Source organism: Salmo salar, chromosome ssa04 (genome assembly GCF_905237065.1).
Source record: "Salmo salar chromosome ssa04, Ssal_v3.1, whole genome shotgun sequence".
In the NCBI taxonomy this organism is placed as follows: Eukaryota; Metazoa; Chordata; class Actinopteri; order Salmoniformes; family Salmonidae; genus Salmo; species Salmo salar.
The window spans coordinates 43177273-43200475 of record NC_059445.1 but is presented as its reverse complement, the minus strand read 5'-3'; the positions used below and the strand labels follow the sequence as shown (position 1 = coordinate 43200475).

At 42.2% G+C, this 23203-nt stretch overlaps 2 protein-coding genes across 3 annotated transcripts; both read right to left on the bottom strand.

The window, feature by feature from the left end:
- Positions 1–521: 521 nt before the first annotated feature.
- On the bottom strand, positions 522–19337 carry LOC106603166 (chromosome-associated kinesin KIF4). 2 transcript variants are annotated; one of them, XM_014196475.2, is made up of 30 exons: positions 19060–19337; positions 18271–18394; positions 17530–17644; positions 17209–17399; positions 16867–16965; positions 12570–12736; positions 12252–12346; positions 11585–11704; positions 10762–10937; positions 10590–10651; positions 7851–7983; positions 7652–7710; positions 7449–7554; positions 6562–6684; positions 6157–6330; positions 5888–5991; positions 5507–5651; positions 5224–5334; positions 5026–5109; positions 4769–4882; positions 4346–4501; positions 4081–4178; positions 3231–3360; positions 2786–3070; positions 2496–2573; positions 2184–2282; positions 1859–2026; positions 1616–1741; positions 1387–1509; positions 522–1128 (listed from the first exon to the last, which is right to left on the bottom strand). In XM_014196475.2, exons 2-30 carry the CDS (start codon positions 18391–18393, stop codon positions 964–966), a joined length of 3729 nt encoding a protein of 1242 aa, XP_014051950.1. In that variant the 5' UTR covers position 18394; positions 19060–19337; the 3' UTR covers positions 522–963. The 2 variants fall into 2 exon arrangements, with proteins under 2 accessions (XP_014051950.1, XP_014051951.1); XM_014196476.2 differs by having other exon boundaries at positions 1387–1506.
- A 486-nt stretch (positions 19338–19823) lies between these two features.
- On the bottom strand, positions 19824–21238 carry LOC106603189 (28S ribosomal protein S12, mitochondrial). Its single transcript, XM_014196513.2, has 3 exons — positions 21088–21238; positions 20921–20971; positions 19824–20267 (listed from the first exon to the last, which is right to left on the bottom strand). Exons 2-3 carry the CDS (start codon positions 20967–20969, stop codon positions 19882–19884), a joined length of 435 nt encoding a protein of 144 aa, XP_014051988.1. The 5' UTR covers positions 20970–20971; positions 21088–21238; the 3' UTR covers positions 19824–19881.
- Positions 21239–23203: the final 1965 nt, after the last annotated feature.

Sequence of the window (23203 nt, the reverse complement as noted above, 5' to 3'; positions counted from 1 at the left end):
CACTATAAATTGCCTTCTGTCACCCATCAGATAGAACATATGGCTAGGTAGGCATAAACAGTCAGATAACACACTGCAATATTGGATGAGCAGAAGGAAACTCAATGCAAAAATACAGCCAAATAAAACGTAAGAGTATTTGGGCTGTGTATAACCAGGGCACAGTTATTTTTGTTGTCGCTTTAAAATGTTTCCAGACCTCTATCATCCAAATCACCCTGGGCCATTATCTATTTCAGCGTAAGGTTTGAAGTGCTCTCAGACGCCATTTTGAATTTGGACCAAAGCTGCCCCTCTATACAACCACATTGCTTTGACTGAGTCTTAAAATGGCAGCAGTTCAGAGTGGATGTCATGTTGACTATGGACTGTAGCATTAAAAAGGTTGGGAGCCGAGTGAAAACACTGCAATAGTCTTCAAATGGGAAGACTAACGACAACATTACAATGCTGATCCAGAATCCTTCATACTGAAAGGGTGATCATTGGACTGGACTGATTAAAGAATGAGATTTATTAACTATAGGACAAATAATCATGAATTATTTATTATGGATAACAATAAAAAAATAGTATTAAAAAATGATGAATTCCTATTGATAGAAAATCCATTACATACAACCTATTAAACATTTACATTTCAAGTGACAAAATAATTCCCTTATATGATCAACATCAAATTAAATCAGCTTGTTAGTGCATTTCAGCCCTCATAATTAAGACATTTAAGTCAGTTCAGAGTAAGTGAATTTTCCAGTGCCCTCAGATTCAAACAGATAAAAGAGTGATGTCGAATTTAGAATCAATTGCTACACTTTATTACAAGGAATGTAGGAGTGGACATTTAAGACATTGAAAAAAAAAGAATAACAAAAAACACTGACAAAAACAGATGAAAGGACTATCCTTTCGCAGGGGCTAAGTTCTTGCATGATTTGTCTATACTAGCTTCCTTTGCCCACCTCAAGACTCTTCCCTGATGGGCGTACATCCAGAGAAAAAGCTGTTCTGGAAGCTAGTAAGGGCTCGTTTCTTCTTCTTCAAGAAGCTGGCTGTGCTCCTCTCTTCATCTTCATCATCTTCTTCCTCCTCCTCCTCCTCAGCAGAGACAGAAGTCTTCCTCACAAGCTATAAGAATAAAGCAAGGAAAAATCTATTTTCAGCACTCTAAATAAGGACATGATCTGAAATACCCAATACCCACTTTAGGTGCAGCTCAGTGTAAAATAATATCACCACACCAGATTCATTACCAACTCAACCATAACACTACCCAAGGCACCTTGACGCTTAAACAGTACCCTTCTGGAAGAGAGTGTGATGAGTCTGTTAAGGGTATGATGTTACAACCATTGAGCCCATTGTTGATGGTATAGAGAAGCCTACCTTGGTGGGAGTGGCACAGGGTGGTTTAAAGAATGTGGTATCCCCAGAGCTAATGGCTGTGGGGTCTTGAAGAATAGAAACTGAATCTTTGGACCCATCATCTGTGACTTCGCTAGAGTCCTGCTTTTAGGAAGAGAGGGAAATGATTCTGAAAAATATGCACAAACAATGAAACATTCTATTGGATGTCGGGAGCTTATGTAGAATACAAGAGTATTTTTCAACTTACTGTACTGGACCTCGGGTTGCCGACGTTACGACACTTCTCATGGTCACATTGGCAGTTCTCCCCACAGGTCATATTTCCCTTACGGCACCGGCACAGCTTGTTGCCACAGCGACCCTTACAGGCACACTTAACAAATACGCAAACTTTTAACACTGCAAATGCATGATAATCGTGATCTGACCATCTCTAAAATGACAGTGTTGCCCATCTCACAAAATCATTTAATATAGACTAAGTTCTCACCCCTGTTGCCCTGGGTTTCTTGACGTTGGAGTTTCTGTTACGGCCTCTCTCATTCTTCTCAGGGCACCACTCATCCTCCTCCTCTGACTCGGAGACAGACTCCAGCTCCTCAATGTCGATGGCCATATTCAGGGGAGCCTTAGCTGCAGTGAAACGGTGACCTTTAGGCTGCAGGAGGTAAAGAACACCACCAGTGAGATGGTGCAACCTCCCAGCACTGGCCTAGGCCAGGGTCCGCTTCCCCTAGACTCATATAGGGGTAATCTTTCCTCTAACATTTGCATATGGAAATAGACAGTGGTAAGGAAGGATGTCAGTGGCTTACCTTTGGCGGGATGTACTCAAAGGAGTCGTCTGGGGACTGAGTGGATGCTGGCAGGACGTTCATCTGTTTCCCACTGGCCAACTGGAGCAGTGTTAGTTTCTGAGAACAGAACAAATGTTGCTTGATATGGACAGTTTCAACAAATAGTAGACCTTAATGTTTCAAAATATAATAACCTGTGCTTTTAGAGCAATGGGTGTGAGAAAAGCCATTTACAAATCGAATGAATAATAATGGTAACTATAGACCATTGTTCTTGTATATAGCTTTGAGTGTTATATTGTCCTTGTATATGCCCAGCTGTGTATTTACCTGTTTGTATTGTTCATTGTCATCCAACAGCCTCTGGTTTTGCTCATTTAATTTCTGCATCTTTTCAATCTCATCCTCCTGTAGAGACGGACATTATATTTGGAGGGGGTTAGAACCTTTATGCAGTTTTGGCTTCAACCTGAACACTCTGAGCTGAACTTTGAGTGCAGTCAACCTACATGGACAATGAGGATTACTAGTAGAAACAAGTGCATGTGACCTTACTGACTGTATGACCATTCCTATAACATGTCAGTGTGCACAGTAGCTGAGAGGACAGTGTGACAGACCTGGAACTTGAGACGCTGCAGAAGCTCGCTCTCCCGTTTGGAAGTCTCCTCCTCCTGCTTTTTCTCCACAGACTGTCTCTCTTTGCTCTGCAGCTGGCCCAGGAGGTACAGGACCTTCTCCTGGTGCATCTGCTCCAGCTCCACCAGGTGGTGCTGGTTCTCCATGTCCATGGTGGACATCAGCTTCCTCTCATCACACATAGTCTTCTGCAGGTCCAGCATGTTGCCCTTCTCCTGCTTCAGGTCACTCTCCAGCTTAGAACTGGCCGTTTTGGCAGACACCAACTGTGGAGCCGGTAACATTTTTGGTGGTCATGCATTTTGTCAGTAAACATTAGCTTACAAGGTAGGCTAATAGGCAGAGAATAACATGCTTTGAGACATTTCCAATTTGCTTTGTGAGACTAAAAAGCATGCAGTTCAACGATATGCGAATGTGTCTCACCTCTGACATGAGGACCTTGAGGGCACACTTGGCCTCCACTATAGTAGTGATGTTGTCCCAGCGTTGCTTCAACCGCCCCTCATTGTCTGCGTCCAAAACCTTCTGTTGTAGGTCAGCTATCTGGGCACTCCTAGGAGGAAATCCATGGAACAGCACATGTGGCCATGTACTGTTATAATCTCCACCCGGCACAGCCAGAAGAGGACTGGCCACTCCTCAGAGCCTGGTTCCTCTCTAGGTTTCTTCCTAGGTTTTGGCCTTTGTAGGGAGTTTTTCCTAGCCACCGTGCTTCTACATCTGCATTCATTGCTGTTTGGGGTTTTAGGCTGGGTTTCTGTATAGCACTTTGACATCAGCGGATGTAAAAAGGGCTTTATAAATACATTTGATTGATGTGAATGTGTGTCTATAAATGCACATGGATGTGATTCACTTGACCAAATGTAAATACTTGATCACATTTTATGCCAATCACATATCATTACTCTTCTGTCCTCATTAAAAGAACCGAGTTCTTAAGGACTTGCTTCTGGCAGCAGTCACAATATCCTATCAACAGGAACTAACAATGAACAGATGGGAAGGCGTAGGCTTTGGAAGGTGCGAAAAGCTTTGGAGCAATGCCTTACTATGACAACATTTCTCCAGGCAAGCAAAGGAGAAAATGGTCAGGAATACCCAATGACAGTGCAAAAATGCTTAGCATTGCAACTAAAAGACATGATCTGGGTACCCTTTTGTATGAAAAACACAAATGCATTAGCAATAAGGGGAGGTCAATGTGAGTGGAACTGAAGGAATCCCTCAGCTGTGGGAGGTGATGGGTAAGGTCTGTACTAGTCAGACTCACCTGAGGTTCATCTCTGTCTCCAGGTTGTCCACCTGTTTACTGAGAGATGCCTCCAGCTCTCCCTGACTCTCCAGCTCGGAGATGATGAGGGTCCGACGCTGTGAAAGTGTCGGGAGAGAGAACACACAATAACAACAGTTTAACTTCTGTAGAGAAACAGAGGCATAATTTCCTCATGTAGCCTAGCGGTGGAAATTCCACTGAATCCTCATTTAGTAAAAGCTCAGATTCTCATTGATCTCTTTAGGAGAGCAACTTCACTCACCCTGACTTTGGCAGCGGGCCGCTCCCCGGCCTCCATCTGCTGTTTGAGCTGGGAGATCTCCTCTGCCAGGATCTTCCTGTCCTCCAGCAGGTCCTGCAGGTGGCGCCGCGCCTCCCCTGTGCTCACCAGCACCTCCACTTCGTTCAGGAGCCAGGTCTGCTCACACACACACACACACACACACATACGTACGTCAGATTCAGGTCACAGCATACATTACTCACTCGGTCATTGATACATGCATACACAGCGACAACACTCATTGAAACCACACAACCACTCAGACCACACAACGCAGATTCATTTAACACATTATGGTAATCGTTTCCTTTCTTGCAAACCAGGACCCCTCACACTCAAAACAGTTTCTCAAAGAACTCAGAGTACACCGACGCATACAGAATCAAACAAAGGTGACCAGACCTTCACTCTCCCGGCCGCTCCCTCCAGCCCTCTGTAATGGACGTCCTTTCGTTTCTCGGCCACCTCACTCCTCTTCTGCAGGGCATCCTTCAGACGCTTATTAGCTGCTGCAGCCTGAAGGTGAACACCCGCAGAATTTGAAATCTCTCCCCTCACTTCCAGCTAACAACCATTGAAGAATTGACACAAAACTTTTTCCTGGTCGATTAGGTCGGCAGATGAAAACAGAAGCACGGCGCACAAGACCCAGGCCTCACCTCCTCAGTTTTACGGCGCAGGACATTAGCCTGCTTCTGGAAGTCACTCTCAAGCTTCACCATCTGAAACTGACGTTTACGGTCCTGAGAGAGGTGAGAATAATTTTTATTTTTTTAAACAACAATCAATCTTAACCACATGGAAATGAATATGGTGAACAATGGGTCTTATGTATGGATTACGGACACACAACACACCTTCTCCTTGAGCTGAAACACCTCCTTGTCCTTCTTATTCTTCCACACTCTGAACTTCTCAGAGTCCTCCTTCATCTGCCTCATCAGCTGTACACGCTGACTCTTCATAGCCTACAGGGAAAGAGAGCAGACAAACAGGGACACCATCAACAACCCCGTCTTAGATTGCCATCGCAAGGCCCGAATTCAACTTTTTTAGATTGCAATGACTGTCGACTGAAAACCTCTTATTATCCTGAAATCCTGCTGATTAGGTCAGCCACTGGCAAGCACCCGGTCATACCTGGATCTCATGGTTGAGCTTGGCCACACTGCGGACAGAGGACTCTTTGAGCTTGAGGAGCTTGGACTGCTCCTGGAGCTTCTTCTTCATGTCTGTGATCTGACCCTCCAGCTCCTGCAGACGCTTCCTACGCTGCTCGCTCAGCCTGGTGGACAGATGGAGAGGGACAGAATAGAGACAGGGAAATTACTGATGACTCCATTGTAAATGCAGAGGAATGTTTATACTAAACATACAGTTGTGATTACACACCAAGCTCATGGCTCTTATGAAAGAGACTCTCACAACAGATAACTATCATATCAATTCAATACACAGCCTGAACATAAAGATGCTGTAATATCATCGTTTGAACCCCACCAATGAGGCCAGCTGCCTTACTTAGCCTGATTAACGTCCTTCTTGGCAGAGTGGAGAACCAGGATGAGGTCCTCCTTCTCCTTCTGCAGAGAGCCCACTGATGTCTGCAGACTCTTGATGTTATCCTGAAGGGGAACAGTCAATGAGGAGCTCCATCAGTTCAGTTTGAAGCAGACAGTCAAAAACGTCCCAAGTGGATAAGAATCAAAGTGCTGTGCTGGTGCTGCCTCCCCTGTTGCAGCCCTCTCAACCTCCATTACAGCCAACCCATATTTTCTCTTCAGTCCTACCTGGTGTTCAGTCTGCATAGGCTCCAGGTGGCTGTCGTTCTGGCACATCTTCCGGACAAACTCCTCCTTTAGAGCCAGAATGTTGTTGAGCTCAATCAGCTCCTTGGACATTTGGGCCTGGCGCAAGGCATGCTGGGTAGTGAAGCCCTCTGTAGAGTCTTTGTCAGCAGCAGCCTGTGTAGGGTGGGGGAAGAGGATGTATGCTTGTATGATAACAAAACACATTTGTTTCGTACAACATGCCCATTGTACAAAACCTACAAACCCCATGTACAACAATACAAAAGACTCAGTGAAGATGCAATGACCCCAAAAACACATCTGGGTGTCTTCAGGAAACAGCAGCCTTGCAGAGGCGCATCTGTAGCACAGACAGGGTTCTGCATTAGACGACCATAGACTTACAGAAAGTGAACCATCAGTTGGGATTTCGTTGCAGCTGCCAGACACATGAGGGCTGTCATCTCCTTCAGCCCCACAGTCTGCAGCCAACGCCTCAATGGTGGCAGCAAGGCCAGCACTCTCATCCTGGAGGAACAAGAGCACAGACATTATTACCCAGACACAATACAAAACAGCTTCTTATTAATGGACTGAAATATGGTGTAGGGAACTAAAATATCCAGCTGGTGTGTCTTTGCCATTGAAGTTAGTTTTATTTTTCAGGGTGATAATTACACAATGTCCCGGGGGTTAGGTTTTCAAATCAAATAACATTTTTATTTGTCACATATGCCGAATTCAAGGGGTGTAGACTTGACTGTTAAATGCTTGCTTACGAGCCCTTCCCAGCGATGCAGAGATAAAAAAGAATAAAGAGAAAAATAGTAACAAGAGGAATAAAATACAGAAGAATGAAGCTATATACAGTGCCTTGCAAAAGTATTCACCCCTTTGGCATTTTTCCTTTTTCGTTTTCTAACAACCTGGAATTAAAATAGATTTTTGGGGGATTTGCATTATATTGTCACTGGGGAATTTACTTCTGCCAGATGCCTTTTATGACATTTTTGTGCTGAAGACCATTGCGCAACATTTTTGCCTATTGAAGACCATTCAAAAAGCCTACAAAATAAAAACAAATCTACCAGGCCACTTCCTGGAAAATTCTGCGTCAATTTCATAGCGTATAAAGTAATGGCATTGAACAGCAACAGCTTAGCTACAATGGAATGCAGACAATTGTTTGATGTGCTTTGCTCGCTAAACATATAAAAGGGACTGAATGCAGTCAGTCATGCAGCAGTAGATCCAGCCTTGTGGTTTATTAGAGCTCCCTCGTCTGGCAGTACCTGGAGCTGCAGGATGACGTGCTGCAGATTCTGGATCACTTCCACATTCTCCTTCAGCTCCTGGTCCTCCAGAGTCTCCATCACCCTCTGCAGGTCCACTTTACACCTAAAAGAAAAGCATTACGTTTTAACAGAGAATTCTGGTGCCAATGACTTAAGGACAATGAAGACAATGGGCGTAACACATACGAGTTCAGACTTACGCTGCATGCTGTTTCAACTCTTGCAGTTTGCTTTGCAGTTTTTCATTTGCTTGCTCTGTCTGGAGTGACAAAAAAGTATGGCACGTGACGATCATGGTAATATCTCAAAATATTCTAAACAGTCAGTCAGCGTTGCTGTGTGATGTTGGTATGGCCTGTGACAAGACAGACCTAGTTCAAGACCAGTGCAGGTCCTTACCATGATGATCCTCTCAAACATCAGGGCAGTCTGGCCTGCTGCCTCACTCAGCGCACGGCTCAGTTTGTTGTTCTCAACCTGCAGGGCACGGGTCCTCTCCAGAATCTTGGACACGTTCTCTGCTGGCTCAGTCCTTTTTCAGAGAAGGGATGGAAGGAGTGGGTGAGATACTTTCTGGTAGTATTTTTATATTTCTTTAACAAGGAAATTACCTTTAAGCTCCCAGAATCCAAGTTCGGTTAGTGCTATCTAAGACCCTTCATACATCCTTACCCTAAACCTAACCATAGCCCTCATCTAACCTTAGTGCATTTTAAAATGCACTATCAAATGGGGTAATATGTCCCAAGGATCCTAGATAGCAAGGACCATTGGATGTTCATTTTGCCATTCAAAGGTTTAAAGACTCTTTGGCTGAATAGATGGATAGAGAACTGAGGACATACAGTTGAAGTCGGAAGTTTACATACCGTAATTTCCGGACTATTGAGCGCACCTGAATATAAGCCGCACCTACTGAATTAAAAAATGTATATATTTTGAACATAAATAAGCCGCACGTCTATAAGCCGCAGGTGCCTACCGGTACATTGAAACAAATTAACTTTACACAGGCTTTAACGAAACACGGCTTGTAACAAAAAAATACAAAATTAGCAGTAAGCTTTAGTTGTCTTTTTGCACTGAGTCAATTCCTCACGCTGCTGTTTCCAACGTCTTATCGACTCATTAAGACCAAGCTCCCGTGCAGCAGCTCTATTTCCTTTTCCAACAGCCAGATCAATCGCCTTCAACTTGAAAGCTGCATCATATGCATTTCTCAGTGTCTTTGCCATGATGAGGGTGACAAAATTACTACCGTCATCAGAATGATGGGAAGTTTGAGAGCGCTCGATTTAATCTAAACCGTAAACAAAAAAGTTGTTTGACCTTAACCCGTTAGGCAATTTCATTGGTCTAATGAAAGCTTCATGCCGGCAAAAAAACTGAGCACGTCACAGAATGTGTTTTTTGATAAAAATAAAATTTGAAAGCGGGAAAAATCCATATATTAGCCGCGTCATTGTTTAAGCCACGAGGTTCAAAGCGTGGGAAAAAAGTTGCGGCTTATAGTCCGGAAATTACGGTACACCTTAGCCAACTACATTTAAACTGAGTTTTTCACAATTCCTTACATTTAATCCTAGTAAAAATTCCCTGTCTTAGGTCAGTTAGGATTCCCACTTTATTTTAAGAATGTGAAAATGTCAGAATAATAGAAGATACAATGATTTATTTCCGCTTTTATTTCTTTCATCACATTCCCAGTGGGTCAGAAGTTTACACACTCAATTAGTATTTGGTAGCATTGCCTTTAAATTGTTTAACTTGGGTCAAACGGTTCGGGTAGCCTTCCACAAGCGTCCCACAATAAGTTGGGTGAATGTTGGCCCATTCCTTCAGACAGAGCTGGTGTAACAGTCAGGTTTGTCAGCCTCCTTGCTCGCACACTTTTTCAATTCTGCCTACACATTTTCTATAGGATTGAGATCAGGGCTTTGTGATGGCCACTCCAATACCTTGACTTTGTTGTCCTTTTTGCCACAACTTTGGAAGACCCATTTGCGACCAAGCTTTAACTTCCTGACTGATGTCTTGAGATGTTGCTTCAATATATCCACATAATTCTCCCTCGTCATGATTCCATCTATTTTGTGAAGTGCACCAGTCCCTCCTGCAGCAAAGCACCCCCACAACATGATGCTGCCACACCCGTGCTCCACGGTTGGGATGGTGTTCTTTGGTTTGCAAGCCTCCCCCTTTTTCCTCCAAACATAACAATGGTCATTATGGCCAAACAGTTATATTTTTGTTTCATGACACCAGAGGACATTTCTCCAAAAAGTACAATCTTTGTCCCCATGTGCAGTTGCAAACCGTAGTCTGGCTTTTTTTAATGGAGGTTTTGGAGCAGTGGCTTCTTCCTTGCTGAGCGGCCTTTCAGGTTATGTCAATATAGGACTCTTTTTACTGTAGATATAAATACTTTTGTACCTGTTGCCTCCAGCATCTTCACAAGATCCTTTGCTGCTGTTCTAGGATTGATTTGCACTTTTCGCACCAAAGTACGTTCATCTCTAAGAGACAGAACGCATCTCCTTTCTGAGCGGTTTGACGGCTGCGTGGTCCCATGGTGTTTATACTTGCATACTATTGTTTGTACAGATGATCGTGGTCCCTTCAGGCATTTGGAAATTGCTCCCAAGGATGAATCAGACTTGTGGAGGTCTACGATCTTTTTCCTGAGGTCTTTGCTGATTTCTTTAGATTTTCCCATGATGTCATGCAAAGAGGCACTGAGTTTGAAGGTAGGCCTTGAAATACATCCACAGGTACACCTCCAATTGACTCAAATTATGTCAATTAGCTTATCAGAAGCTTCTAAAGCCATGACATCATTTTCTGGAATTTTCCAAGCTGTTTAAAGGCAGTCAACTTAGTGCACGTAAACTTCTGACCCACTGGAATTGTGATACAGTGAATTATAAGTGAAATAATCTGTCTGTAAACAATTGTTGGAAAAAATTACTTGTGTCATGCACAAAGTAGATGTCCTAACCGACTTACCAAAACAATAGTTTGTTAACAATACATTTGTGGAGTGGTTGAAAAACAAGTTTTAATGACTCCAACCTAAGTGTATGTAAACTTCCGACTTCAACTGTATGTCAGTTGGGGAAATGATTTAGTAGTAATTACCCAGAAAGCACTGGTGCCACACCCCCACGTGCATGCAGAAGCATCACCTGTAGCTCCTGGACCTGTGTCCAAAAGAGGAAATATTCCATCAGAACATTGGACACTTGAATCATGTAAATGTAGGGTCGAATTGTAGGGTCACTTAGTACGGTGGTCAGTGGTCACTACCTACCTGCTGCTTCAGACGTTTCATTTCAGCAGCTCGAGGGTCCACGTTGACCACAGGCTTGTTTTTTATCTTGCGAGCTCTGTCAGCGTAACGCAACGTGTTGATGGTCTCCTCTATGTTGGAGTCTGCAGGGCTGACGCACGCTATCATTAAGGTGTGGCTGTTACCTCCCAAAGAATCTGTTGGAGAACGCAGGAATTGATTCTTTAATGCCCACTTTTAAACATGGAGTACAGCTATTCAGTCTCTAAATCTAAGAAACATTCAGGTTTTTGATGAATACGTCTTTGTGTTGAATGCCTTAGGGCAGGAGTCAGCAACAGGCGTCCAGCGAGTGAGTTTTAGGTATAATATATATTTTTTAAAGACTAAAATCACCAGGAATTCAGCTAAAATTTGTTTAATTAAAAAAAAAATCTGTTCCCAAGTATTCCCACACAACAACAAAAAAACATGTGATCGTGTCTCAATGTAATCAAGGTATAAAATGATTGTATTAGAAAACACAATCCCTTTTTGGGTCAATTTGCATTGTACAAATTATGTTCCGGCCCCCCGAACATCCGCTCCAACAAAACCAGCCTGTGGCTGAATCTAGCTGCCTACCTCTGCCTTAGGGTATACAACGTATGCATCTCGACTGTTCTCAGTCATCCGACTACCACAAGGCCTTGTAACACATCTTTATTATGTTCATTGTGCTTAAAAGCAAATCCTGAATTGATACCACTAGACCCAGAAAGAACATACATGGGCGGCAATGCCAGGATTTAGACTGCTCAACGACCACATCCCCCTGAACACATCCATCCCATTGAGCTCTCACCCTGCAGCAGGCGGGTTAGTTTGGAGTCCCTGTAGGGGACAAAGGTGCCTTTCTTGCTCTCGTCACCCAGGGCGCTGATCACATTCCCCAGGGAGAGCAGGCCTCGGTTGATGCTGATGCCTGGAGCAGACAGGAAGACAGCAGAGAGTCAATAAGGTTCTGATACCGAACTAACCACACAATGAATTAGAACTGGGACTGTCATTTAAAACACGTAGATTGTGCTAATAAATGGGCCGTAACAATACTAAAAAGGAAAGCATGGTCAATCCGACGTCTGAAATGACCGTACAGCATTTACTGTGATGCAGCCTCTGCAGACGTTAGGGCTTTCATACTTCTTGTGCTTAGCGGAGCAGAGATAATGAAGGAAGTTGTCAAGGAAGTGAGTTTGTGTTTATACAGGATGTACCACCCCCCACCTACTGTCAACCAATCATGTCAATGTGGAGCTATACTGAGCCATCCACATTGTTACAAAATTTGGGGCCCACGGCGATGCAGTACAGAGCTTGATTTGGTCTCTGCATGCCTCCGGAGGCTCTGCAATTGCGTCATACCCTCCATATGAAGCCTCGGACCACATTTTCCAATCAAGCAATAATTGGCTTCAAGCACACAGCTTACTGCTGTTTTCCAAAGTGTTAGCTTCTGGTAGTTGACTCACCTTCTTTCAGACGATCGCCCTCAGCTTTGGTTTTCTTTTGTCTCTCAGAGCCGGCCAGATCCACCAGGTGTAGCTTTGACACCACATTGTCAGATCTACAGACACACATTTAGAAACAGAACGGAAGAAATGAGGACAAATCAACTTACAACACACTTAAAACAAATTAGTTTCATTAACTATATCAGAGATTTGCATATGAAAAATGTGTATGCAGTGCTTTGCGTGTCGGATACATTCATGAACTGCAACGTTTCCTTGGGATGAAAATTAGAAAGTGAGACAGATCTATGGGAGAAAGCTAGAGAGAAGACTGACTTGTCTGCCCCTCTGCGCTGCTCCAGGGTGATGGTGAAGATGGCATGGGAGCGAGACGAGGCAGCATTCATGGCAGTGGAGCCCACAGTACGGGCTGAGTTCCCCAGCTCCAAGCAGCCCACCATCTCATTGGCAGAGAACACCTCCCTCTCAGTCAGGCCCACAATCTAAGATAGGGAGAATGGGTTAAACATACAGTACAGCCAAAAGATAGGACACACCTACTGATTCAAGGATTTTTCTTTTTACTATTTTCTACATTGCAAAATAAAAGACATCAAAACTAAGATTATAACACATGTGATCATGTTGTAAGCAAAAGTGTTAAATCATAATATACTGCTCAAAAAAATAAATGGAACACTTAAACACCACAATGTAACGCCAAGTCAATCACACTTCTGTGAAATCAAACTGTCCACTTAGGAAGCAACACTGATTGACAATAAATTTCACATGCTGTTGTGCAAATGGAATAGACAACAGGTGGAAATTATAGGCAATTAGCAAGACACCCCCAATAAAGGAGTGGTTCTGCAGGTGGTAACCACAGACCACTTCTCAGTTCCTATGCTTCCTGGCTGATGTTTTGGTCACTTTTGAATGCTGGCGGTGCTTTCACTCTAGTGGTAGCATGAGACGGAGTCTACAACCCACACAAGTGGCTCAGGTAGTGCAGCTCATCCAGGATGGCACGTCAATGCGAGCTGTGGCAAGAAGGTTTGCTGTGTCTGTCAGCGTAGTGTCCAGAGCATGGAGGCGCTACCAGTACCATTGGAAATAAAACACTTTGTTTGTAGAAATGTTAAAGTAATGTAGGAGAATAACACAATAGATATGGTAGGAGAAAATCCAAAGAAAAACCAAACCGATTTTTTTCTTTTGAGAGGGAGACCATCCTCTTAGAATGACAAGTATAAGGTCATATTGAAAATTAGCTCCCTGGATGCAATTCCTATCGCTTCCACAGGGTGTCAGCAGTCTTTTTCAGGCTTGTAACTTCCAAAACAAATAAGAAATATCCGTTTTAGTAAAGGGAAATTTGTGTTTTCCCGCACCATGATGACAGGACGCACCTGCTAAAAATCGGTTTCCTATTTAACATATTTCTTTCCGTACTAAATATTATAGTATCTGAGGAGTAAATAGAAACATTTTGACTTGTTAAAACAAAGTTTAGGGGTATATTTTCAGATTCCTTTCTCTGCATGTTAGAATGAGTGGATTACTCAAATCGATGGCGCCAACTAAACAGACTTTTTGGGATATAAAGAAGGATTTTATCTAACAAAACAACATGTTATAGCTGGGACCCTTTGGATGACAAATCAGAGGAAGATTCTCAAAAAGTAAGTGAATATTTAATCGCTATTTGTGAATTTATGAAACCTGTGCCGGTGGGAAAATATTTTGATGTGGGGCGCCGTATTGAAACAATCGCATGGCATGTTTTCGCTGTAATAGCTACTGTAAATCGGACAGTGCAGTTAGATTAACAAGAATTTAAGCTTTCAACCGATATAAGACACTTATGTACCTAACTGTTTAATATCCATAATTTCTATGATTATTTATTTGAATTGCGCACCCTCCAGTTTCAACAGAAGTTGTCCCGCTAGCGGGATGCCTATCCCTAGGACATTAAAGTCAGTCTATTCGTAAAATTAAGAACTTTGAAAGTTTCTTCAAGTGTAGTCGCAAAAACCATCAAGAGCTGTGATGAAACTGGCTTTCATGAGGACCGCTACAGGAAAGGAAGATCCAGAGTTACCATTGCTGCAGAGGAAAAGTTCAGAGTTAACAGCACCTCAGATTGCAGCCCAAATAAATGCTTCAGAGAGTTTAACAGACACATCTCAACATCAATTGTTCAGAGGAGACTGCGTGAATCAGGCATTCATGGTCGAATTCCTGCAAAGAAACCACTACTAAAGGACACCAATAAGAAGAAGAGACTTGCTTGGGCCAAGAAACACGAGCAATGGACATTAGACCGGTGGAAATCTGTCCTTTGGTCTGATGAGTCCAACTTTTAGATTTTTGTTTTCAACCGCCGTGTCTTTGTGAGAGGCAGAGTAGGTGAATGGATGATCTCTGCATGTGTGGTTCCCACCGTGAAGCATGGAGGTGGTGGTGTGATGGTGCTTTGCTTGTGCCACGGTCTGTGATTTATTTAGAATTCAAGGCACACTTAACCAGCATGGCTACCACAACAATCTGCAGCGATACGCAATCCCATCTGGTTTTCACTTAGTTGGACTATCATAGGTTTTCAACAGGACAATGACCCAAAACACACCTCCAGGCTGTGTAAGGCTATTTTTACCAAGGAGAGTGATGCAATGCTGCATCAGATGACCTGGCCTGCACAATCCCCCAACCTCAAACCAATTGAAATGTTTTGGGATGAGTTGGAACACAGAGTGAAGGAAAAGCAGCCAACAAGTGCTCAGCATATGTGGGAACTCCTTCAAGACTGTTGGAAAAGCATTCCAGGTCATGCTAGTTGAGAGAATGCCAAGAGTGTGCAAAGCTGTTATCAAGGCAAAAGATGGCTACTTTGAAGAATCTCAAATATATTTTGATTTGTTTAACACTTTTTTGGTTACTACATGAATCCAAGTGTTATTTCATAGTTTTGATGTTGTCACTATTATTCTACAATGTAGAAAATAGTAAAATAAAGAAAAACCCTAGAATGAGTAGGTGTGTCCAAACTTGACTGGTACTGTACATTCTAGAGGTCAACCGATTAATTAGGGCCGATTTCAAGTTTTCATAACAATCGGTAATCTGCATTTTTGGATGACGATTATGGCCGATTACATTCCACGAGGAGCCTGCATGGCAGGCTGACCACCTGTTACACGAGTGCAGCAATGAGCCAAGGTAAGTTGCTAGCTAGCATTAAACTTAAAAAAAACAATGAAATCTTAACATAATCACTAGTTAACTACACATGGTTGATGATATTACTAGTTTAACTAGCTTGTCCTGCCTTGCAAATAATCAATGCGGTGCCTATTAATTTATCATCAATTCACAGCCTACTTCGCCAAACGGGTGATGATTTAACAAGCGCATTCGCAAAAAAACACTGTTGTTGCACCAATGTACCTAACCATAAACATCAATGCCTTTCCTAAAATCAATACACAAGTATATATTTTAAAACCTCCATATTTAGTTAATATTGCCTGCTAACATGAATTTATTTTAACTAGGGAAATTGTGTCACTTCTCTTGCGTACTGTGCAAGCAGTTTGGGCTGCCTGGCTCGTTGCGAACTGTGCCAAGACCATTTCTTCCTAACAAAGATCGTAATTAATTTGCCAGAATTTTATATAATGATGACATAACATTGAAGGTTGTGCAATGTAACAGCAATATTTAGACTTAGGTATGCCAGCCGTTAAATAAAATAGGGAACGGTTCCGTATTTCACTGAAAGAATACATTTTTGTTTTCAAAATGATAAGTTTCCGGATTCGACCATATTAATGACCTAAGGCTCGTATTTCTGTGTGTTTATTATATTATAATTAAGTCTATGATTTGATATTTGACTGAGCGGTGGTAGGCAGCAGCAGGCTCGTAAGCATTCATTCAAACAGCACTTTCCTGTGTTTGCCAACAGCTCTTAGCAATGCTTGAAGCACAGCGCTGTTTATGACTTCAAGCCTATCAACTCCTGAGATTAGGCTGGCAATACTATAGTGCCTATAAGAACATCCAATAGTCAAAGATCTATGAAATACAAATGGTATAGAGAGAAATAGTCCTATAACTCCTACAACCTAAAACTTCTAAACTGGGAATATTGAAGACTCATGTTAAAAGGAACCACCACCTTTCATATGTTCTCATGTTCTGAGCAAGGAACTGAAACATTAGCTTTTTTACATGGCACATATTGCACTTTTACTTTCTTCTCCAACACGGTTTAAATAATGCATAAACAAAATTGAACATGTTTCATTATTTATTTGAGACTAAATAGATTTTTATTTATATATTATATTAAGTTAAAAAAAAATTAAAGTGTCCATTCAGTATTGTTGTAATTGTCATAATTACAAATATGTTAAAAAAAATCTAATTTATTTCTTTTTTTAAATTTGGCCGATTAATCGGTATCGGCTTTTTTTGGTCCTCCAATAATCGTTATCGGCGTTGAAAAATCATAGTCGGTCGACCTCTAGTACATTCCCCCAAACAGTCCTTTTAAAACAAGTACATTTAACACGTTTCAAACATATTTAGCAACATTTTCAACTGTAAAAGACAGTTCACACACCTTTATGCCTTCCTTGGGGTCCTCCCGAATGTTGATGTTTGATGGTTTATCTTTGGATACCGATGGACAGAGCAAGTCCAGGATGTCTTCATTGTATATCTATGGCACATAAAATTAAGACAAAACGTTACAGAAAAACACGCCCAGGATCCTTCCAGACACAAAGAAATGTATTTCTTCAATAATCCGAATCCCGTCTTTTTAAGCATCACGATTCCCTGTTTTGAGTTTCCGAGAAGAGGAATGTACCGGTAACAATGATTGTTTTGTCCATTATCACAGTAAAAACATGCATTGTCTTGTGACAATCATGATGAATAATGCACAGAGGTTCCCACACACCTCCAGGTAAGACACTGCCAGAGAGAATTCACAATCTGTATGCTTCTCTCTTTCCTGGAAGATCATTCTGACCACCCTGGGGATGACTCCGACGGTGGGCTCATTCTCTTGGGCCGACGTATAGGTTCCTCCCATAGAAAAGGTCTTCCCTGAACCCGTCTGTCCATACGCAAGCACAGTAGCATGATAGCCTGAAAAGAAGAGTAGAAACATTATACATTCAGCTTATTGATTCCATTCCATTTTGCCCATACCCATAGAACCAGTATTGGTTCTATAGGCAACCCTGTGTGAAAGTTTAAAAAAAATTCCCCCCTGTACCTTTGAAAAGACCACACAACAACGGTGAAACAGCACTGTTGAAGACTTCCTCTTGTTCAGTTGTAGGATCAAAAACATAATCGTACGTGAACGCCTTTTCAATGCCAACAATCACCTGCAAGAGAGAAGAATTATAATAGACTACAATTGCCCTTATGGAATTGAATCGATAAAACATCAGGCTAAGTGTTGCAGATGGCTAGTTGCAGAAGCTTCCATAACCTAGCATCCTCGATCAACCACACCAAAACTAGTTGGTTTCACCAAAATACGTTTCCTGTAAACAGAAGCATATCAAAATATGTAGGAAACAATACTTACTATTTTCTGGTTGCATGTGTCTTTTGTTATCAAATAAGTGTTTAAAACATGTTTTTATCCAGGGTGTTCCATTTTCCACCTGTGGGCTGCCATTGTAGTCACGCGAGAGTAAACGTATAATAAAAGCGTATAATCTCTACTTCTACAGGCTGAAAATGGAAGACCCTGGGTAAAAACGTGTTTTAAACACTTATTTGACAGTGAAGGACACAATCAACCAGACAAATCGAATTGTTCCTAGAGATATTGGAAATGTCTCAACCAGAAACATTATTTTGGTGAAACCAAATAGTTTAGGTTTGGTTGATTAACGACGCCAGGCTATAGAAGCTCCGCAACAAACAATCTGTAAACAATGTCTCGTTGCGGGACGAAGCAATGCCAAGTGCTGTGTTATGTCTTGTAGAATTGATTGTTGACCTGTGGATCCCCTGGCACGAAGGTGAGACAGGTCTGGCAACCCTCGTTGATTTCTTTAGTAACCAAAGGTCGACACCGCAGGGCAACCCGCACGGGGATGGACTTATCATCCTCCTTTGTCATGCTGCGAAATCAGGTGATAGGTGACAGATGCATAAAAGGATTATGTAATGGACAGTGTGCCCAATATCAAATATCAAAGCAATGTTGTCATTAGGGGCGTCAGGTAGCCTCGTGGTTAGAGCGTTGGATCAGTAACCAAAAGGTTTCTAGATCGAATCCCCTAGCTGACAAGGTAAAAATCTGTCTTTCTACCCCTGAACAAGGCAACCCACTGTTCCTAGGCCGTAATTGTAAATACGAATTTGTTCTTAACGGACTTGCCTAGTTAAATAAATAAAACATTTGAAGGAAAAGGAAATCTTGAAAAAGTGCAGATCGGGAAAAAGATGTTTTCTGAAAATTACTTTTGCCTCATTGTAATTAATTAAAAAACAACTGATATCAGACGAGACAGGAAGCGACACGCCCTCGCTGGTAGACCGACCCCCCCGTTAAGAAGACCGGAACTTACTATTTGTGTTCAATGGTAAACGGCGTGTGAGTGTACTCTTTAAATTTATCCACCACCATCTTTGCTGATAGTACGGACGGTGAATTATAGCTAGTATGTAGCTAGTTAGCTTGATTGTAGTTGGTTACCTAACTAGTTAGCCATCTTGCCGATAGCTGAACCATCATTAATCATACCAAACACGTTTAGTAACCTATCTAGGGACGGTCACTTACCTTTTTTTGGGCTGGCAAGACGTTGGTCTTCACCCCTGCAATGAGCTAACAAACGTTCGCTAAAATGAGTTTGCCTCTAGCTTGGTAACTAGTCACCACTAACGTTAGTTAAATGTTTCTTAAAACTATATATTTTTTTAGAGGATAGAATAAGAACCGCATGTAACCACGCATCAGTTGACGTAATAAATATAGACGACTGAACGTTTTTCTTTCTTCAGAAGAACTTCAGTCGGTGCTTGTCATGGATCTCGTCTTGCCCGCCACTTTCAAATGTTCAGCTCCGCCTCCACTGACACGCGTTTGCGTCGCGAATGCTGTTGTTATGTGCCTGTTTCACGTTTCAAAATAAAAGTCTTACATATGCTAGAAATCTAATGTTAAAATTGCAGGCATTTATTTCCTATATAATGCAGTAATGTCAAGATATCAAAATATTCATATCTTATTTCATATCCTGTAAGAGGAGGTCGCACAATCGGCCCAGCATCGTCCTGGTTAGATGTTGGTTTGACCAGGGGGTAGGCCATCATTGTAAATAAGAATTTGTTCTTAACCGACTTGCCTAGTTAAATAAAGGTTAAAGAGATTTGCTCAATGGTTCTGCTCAATGTGCTCATCTCTGGATATAGCATAGGGGTCTATTGCTGAAGTCCGCAATTTATTATTTCTTTTTATTTACCCTTTATTTAACTAGACAAAAATGAAAAGGGAATTACTGAAACATGGGATAAATCACAAGAGATCAATCACTGGGTCCAAGCCAAGTTTGAACTAAGACATTTATTACACATATACAACAAAAAACATTCCCTATCCCTCTCAGTTATTTTTCTTCTTCACAACATGAGCGCAGTCATATTTTCCCCTGACCACAGTTAGCTTGACTCCTGGCAGGTCCTGTGTCCTGCCCCCCTGCACCAGCACTACATTGTGCTCTTGGAGGTTGTGTCCCTCCCCGGGGATGAAGACCACTGCCTCCTTGCCGTTACTCAGGCGGACTCTGGCACATTTACGATTGGCCGAGTTTGGCTTCTTGGGTTTCCGGATCATTGTCTTCAGGATCACTGCCTTCAGCTGGGGACGGCCGAACATGGCGCTGACGCTCGGGGGAGGGGGGGACGGCTTTCCCCGGCGATGCATCTGATTCAGAGTAGCCATAGTTCTGGAGAGGACAGGTCCGGACCATTGGGAGACAGACTGAGACACTAGTAGGGTACAAAGAGTGAGTATGAGATCTGCTCCAACTTCTAATGTTGAGAGTAAACTGTTAACATAACAGCTCATGTGGGCCTAAACAAGATGCTGAGGATATTCTGAAGTAGGGATAGTCAATCTTCTTTGCAAAGGAGCAGTGAGTGTGCAGAATTTTGCTGCAGCCAAAGGAGTACCATTCAATTTAGAAGCTTATAATCTGGTCTTCAATACAAATACTTTATAGTCTAATCAGCTGTGCTTCCACACACTGGCCTTCACAAGGTAAGATCCCCCACCTCTGCAGGTCTGAAGTCAAGAACATGCATGTCAAGCCTATGCGTTTGCTTTTGGTTTTACTATCCTTGTGGGGACCAGAAGTCCTCACAAGGATAGTAAAACAAGACAGATTCAGACAAGTGTGGGCACTTCACCAGTCCCCACAAGAAAAAATGTTATTTTAGGCTTTGAGGTTAAGGAAATATGGCTTTGAATGGGAATCAATCGTCTGGTCCCCACGATAGTAAAACAAACTTGTGTGTGTGTGTGTAATATGACTATATTGTATTATGTGCCATTAAACTGACGCTTTTATACAAAGCAACTTAGTCGTGCGTGCCAACATTTTTCGGTGCCTGTGCAAAATAGGCAGGCATGATGAAGTTACCTTGCAGAAGTGATGTCAACATTGGTCTCAGACTCCCCAATGACGCCATTCCTGCAAAACAGGCAAATATAGGATTTAGGGGAACCTGTGTGTGTCACATTGTTAACCTTGCAGCTAACCCTACCATTTAGTCCAAAGCCATGCTCTACAGTATTTTCAAATCGTACTTGCTGATTTTCAGTTCCTGTCGAAGGTCAAACCGCCGACGTGTGTCTTTAAAATATATATAAAAAATTACAATAGGGAAAATAAGAAATCATAACTGCTCTCACGCGTATGACCGCAGGAAGTATTTGACATTTTCTTCCGTATTGAGTGCGACGGCTTCCGTTGCAGATTTTTGTAAGAGCACTACTGCCACCTACTGGCCGGTTACACGAAAAAAACACCATGCACATGAGTTGGCCAGAGGATAAGACTATGATTTTGGATCTGATGTCGAACATTTTCTAAACAAGCCCCAAGGTATCCTATATTTTAGAATCCCTGAAATAGGGGTGTGCTGGTGATGGAGGGTAAACAAAAGATGACAGATCTTCATCTCACTAATTCCTTATATTTGATATATTTGTCCATGTTTATAATTGACAGGAAGAAAATAATCTAACAGTTGAGAACCACCACAGGTAGCCTATTGTATACAGGTTTTTTTGCCGGGTGGATATAATTCTTCACATCCATCTACCAGAAAGAGAGGGGAGGCGTTGTTTGTGTGTGAATGTCTATGTATGTGGTTCTGTGTAGAGCAGATGAAGTAGCAAGCGGATGCAAAGCGAGAGAGAAGAGAACAGGGGGATAGATGAGTATGATGTCAATGACTCATAAGGAGATGGTTTCCATGAATGAGGTACGCCTGAATGAACAAGAGAGCACAGATGTGTGAAAGAGGGAAGATGAAAGGAAAAAGCAAATGGCTTGAATGGATGAGTGGGAGGGAAGGGAAAGGTAGAGAGATAACAAGTGAGAGGGAGGGAGGGGGAAAAATGCAAGTCCGTCCTCCTTGTATGTCTTCCTATCCTTTTATCGCTCTCCTGTGTTTCTCTAATTTAGGTTCAGTCTAATTTCGTCCCTCTTCAATTTTCACAAGGATGGAAGGGCAGGAAGGATAGAATGAGAGAGCATTAGAAGTATGAACCTCTTTCATAGAGCTCAGCAGCGCTACAAGACCCAGTGGGTGCAAAGGGCCAGGAGGGTGGACGGTATTTGAGAATTAGGGTAATTTAATATCATTCTAGTTAATATATTAAAGGGTGCATCTGCTTTCCCAGAAGAGTGGAAGTTGTTATAACAGGAAAGAGGGCCCCTTTTCCATGTTAATGCCCACGATTTTGGAATGAGATGTTCGAAAAGCAGGTGTCCACGTACTTTTGGTCAGTGTATGTGTTGTGATAATTGTATTTTGCTCTAGAACCTGTTAGTTCATATGCCTTGACACCGTGATATATAGGCCTAAGGCTGAGACAATAAGAAGACACAGTGGCAGAATAGATTCAACCAGAGCTTTGTTTCATCACAAAACCGGAGAGCAACATCTGTCCGGTGAAGTCCACAAAACATCGCATGTAACAAACAGTTACATGACCTAAAGCATGGTCAATCAAGTCAATGTTTACAACATTTTCAGACTACTTAACAACTATTGATTTAGAACCACAGAGTTACCGCAAGTCGCAAAGATAACAGGCGCTGGCTCCACTATTCCAGCAACATTTAAATTTCAACATCATCTAATCACCTATGCTTAGTCTAATACAGTGTCAACTAAAAGATACCAAAAACGATTTAGTCCAATCAACGTAATCTAAATATGATGTGGCTGTTCATGGTAGCATACTGATTTCTCTCTCGTGTGTGTGTGTGTGTGTGTGTCTGTAACTGGACCCCATGCTTTCTTTTACTGTTTCTGTGTGTGTGTGTGTGTGTGTGTGTGTGTGTGTGTGTGCAAATGCAAATGCAGGCACATTCAAGCCTGTTGCGCAGTATGGGATGCTGATTGTTCCCCACAGTCAAGATTGTGTGACAGGCGTCACAATGTACGTCAGAAGTGTCCCTGACTCTCATCACACAATAGAAACCAGAGAATGGCGGAGAGAGGAAAGTCTGGCAGATGGGTTATTTACAGAAATACAGTGTCTAATTCCTCAGTAAGACACAAAGACCTAAAAATATAGATTTTAATTTGCTTTTGATTGGTATCCAAATACATTGGCAACTATAAACAACACATAATGTCCATCACTTATATTAAATATACTAGCTAATGTACTGGATGTACATTTTCTG

Excerpts from the sequence above, each read along its gene's own strand:
- LOC106603166 (XM_014196475.2), bottom strand. The coding sequence starts at position 18,393 with ATGACAAAGGAGGATGATAAGTCCATCCCCGTGCGGGTTGCCCTGCGG. Across the intron at positions 17,645-18,270 it reads TCGTGCCAGGGGATCCACAG|GTGATTGTTGGCATTGAAAA; the intron begins GTCAACAATCAA and ends TCTCTCTTGCAG. Across the intron at positions 7,984-10,589 it reads GTGGCACCAGTGCTTTCTGG|GACTGAGCCAGCAGAGAACG; the intron begins GTAATTACTACT and ends TCTCTGAAAAAG.
- LOC106603189 (XM_014196513.2), bottom strand. The coding sequence starts at position 20,969 with ATGGCGTCATTGGGGAGTCTGAGACCAATGTTGACATCACTTCTGCAA. Across the intron at positions 20,268-20,920 it reads GTTGACATCACTTCTGCAAG|TGTCTCAGTCTGTCTCCCAA; the intron begins GTAACTTCATCA and ends GTACCCTACTAG.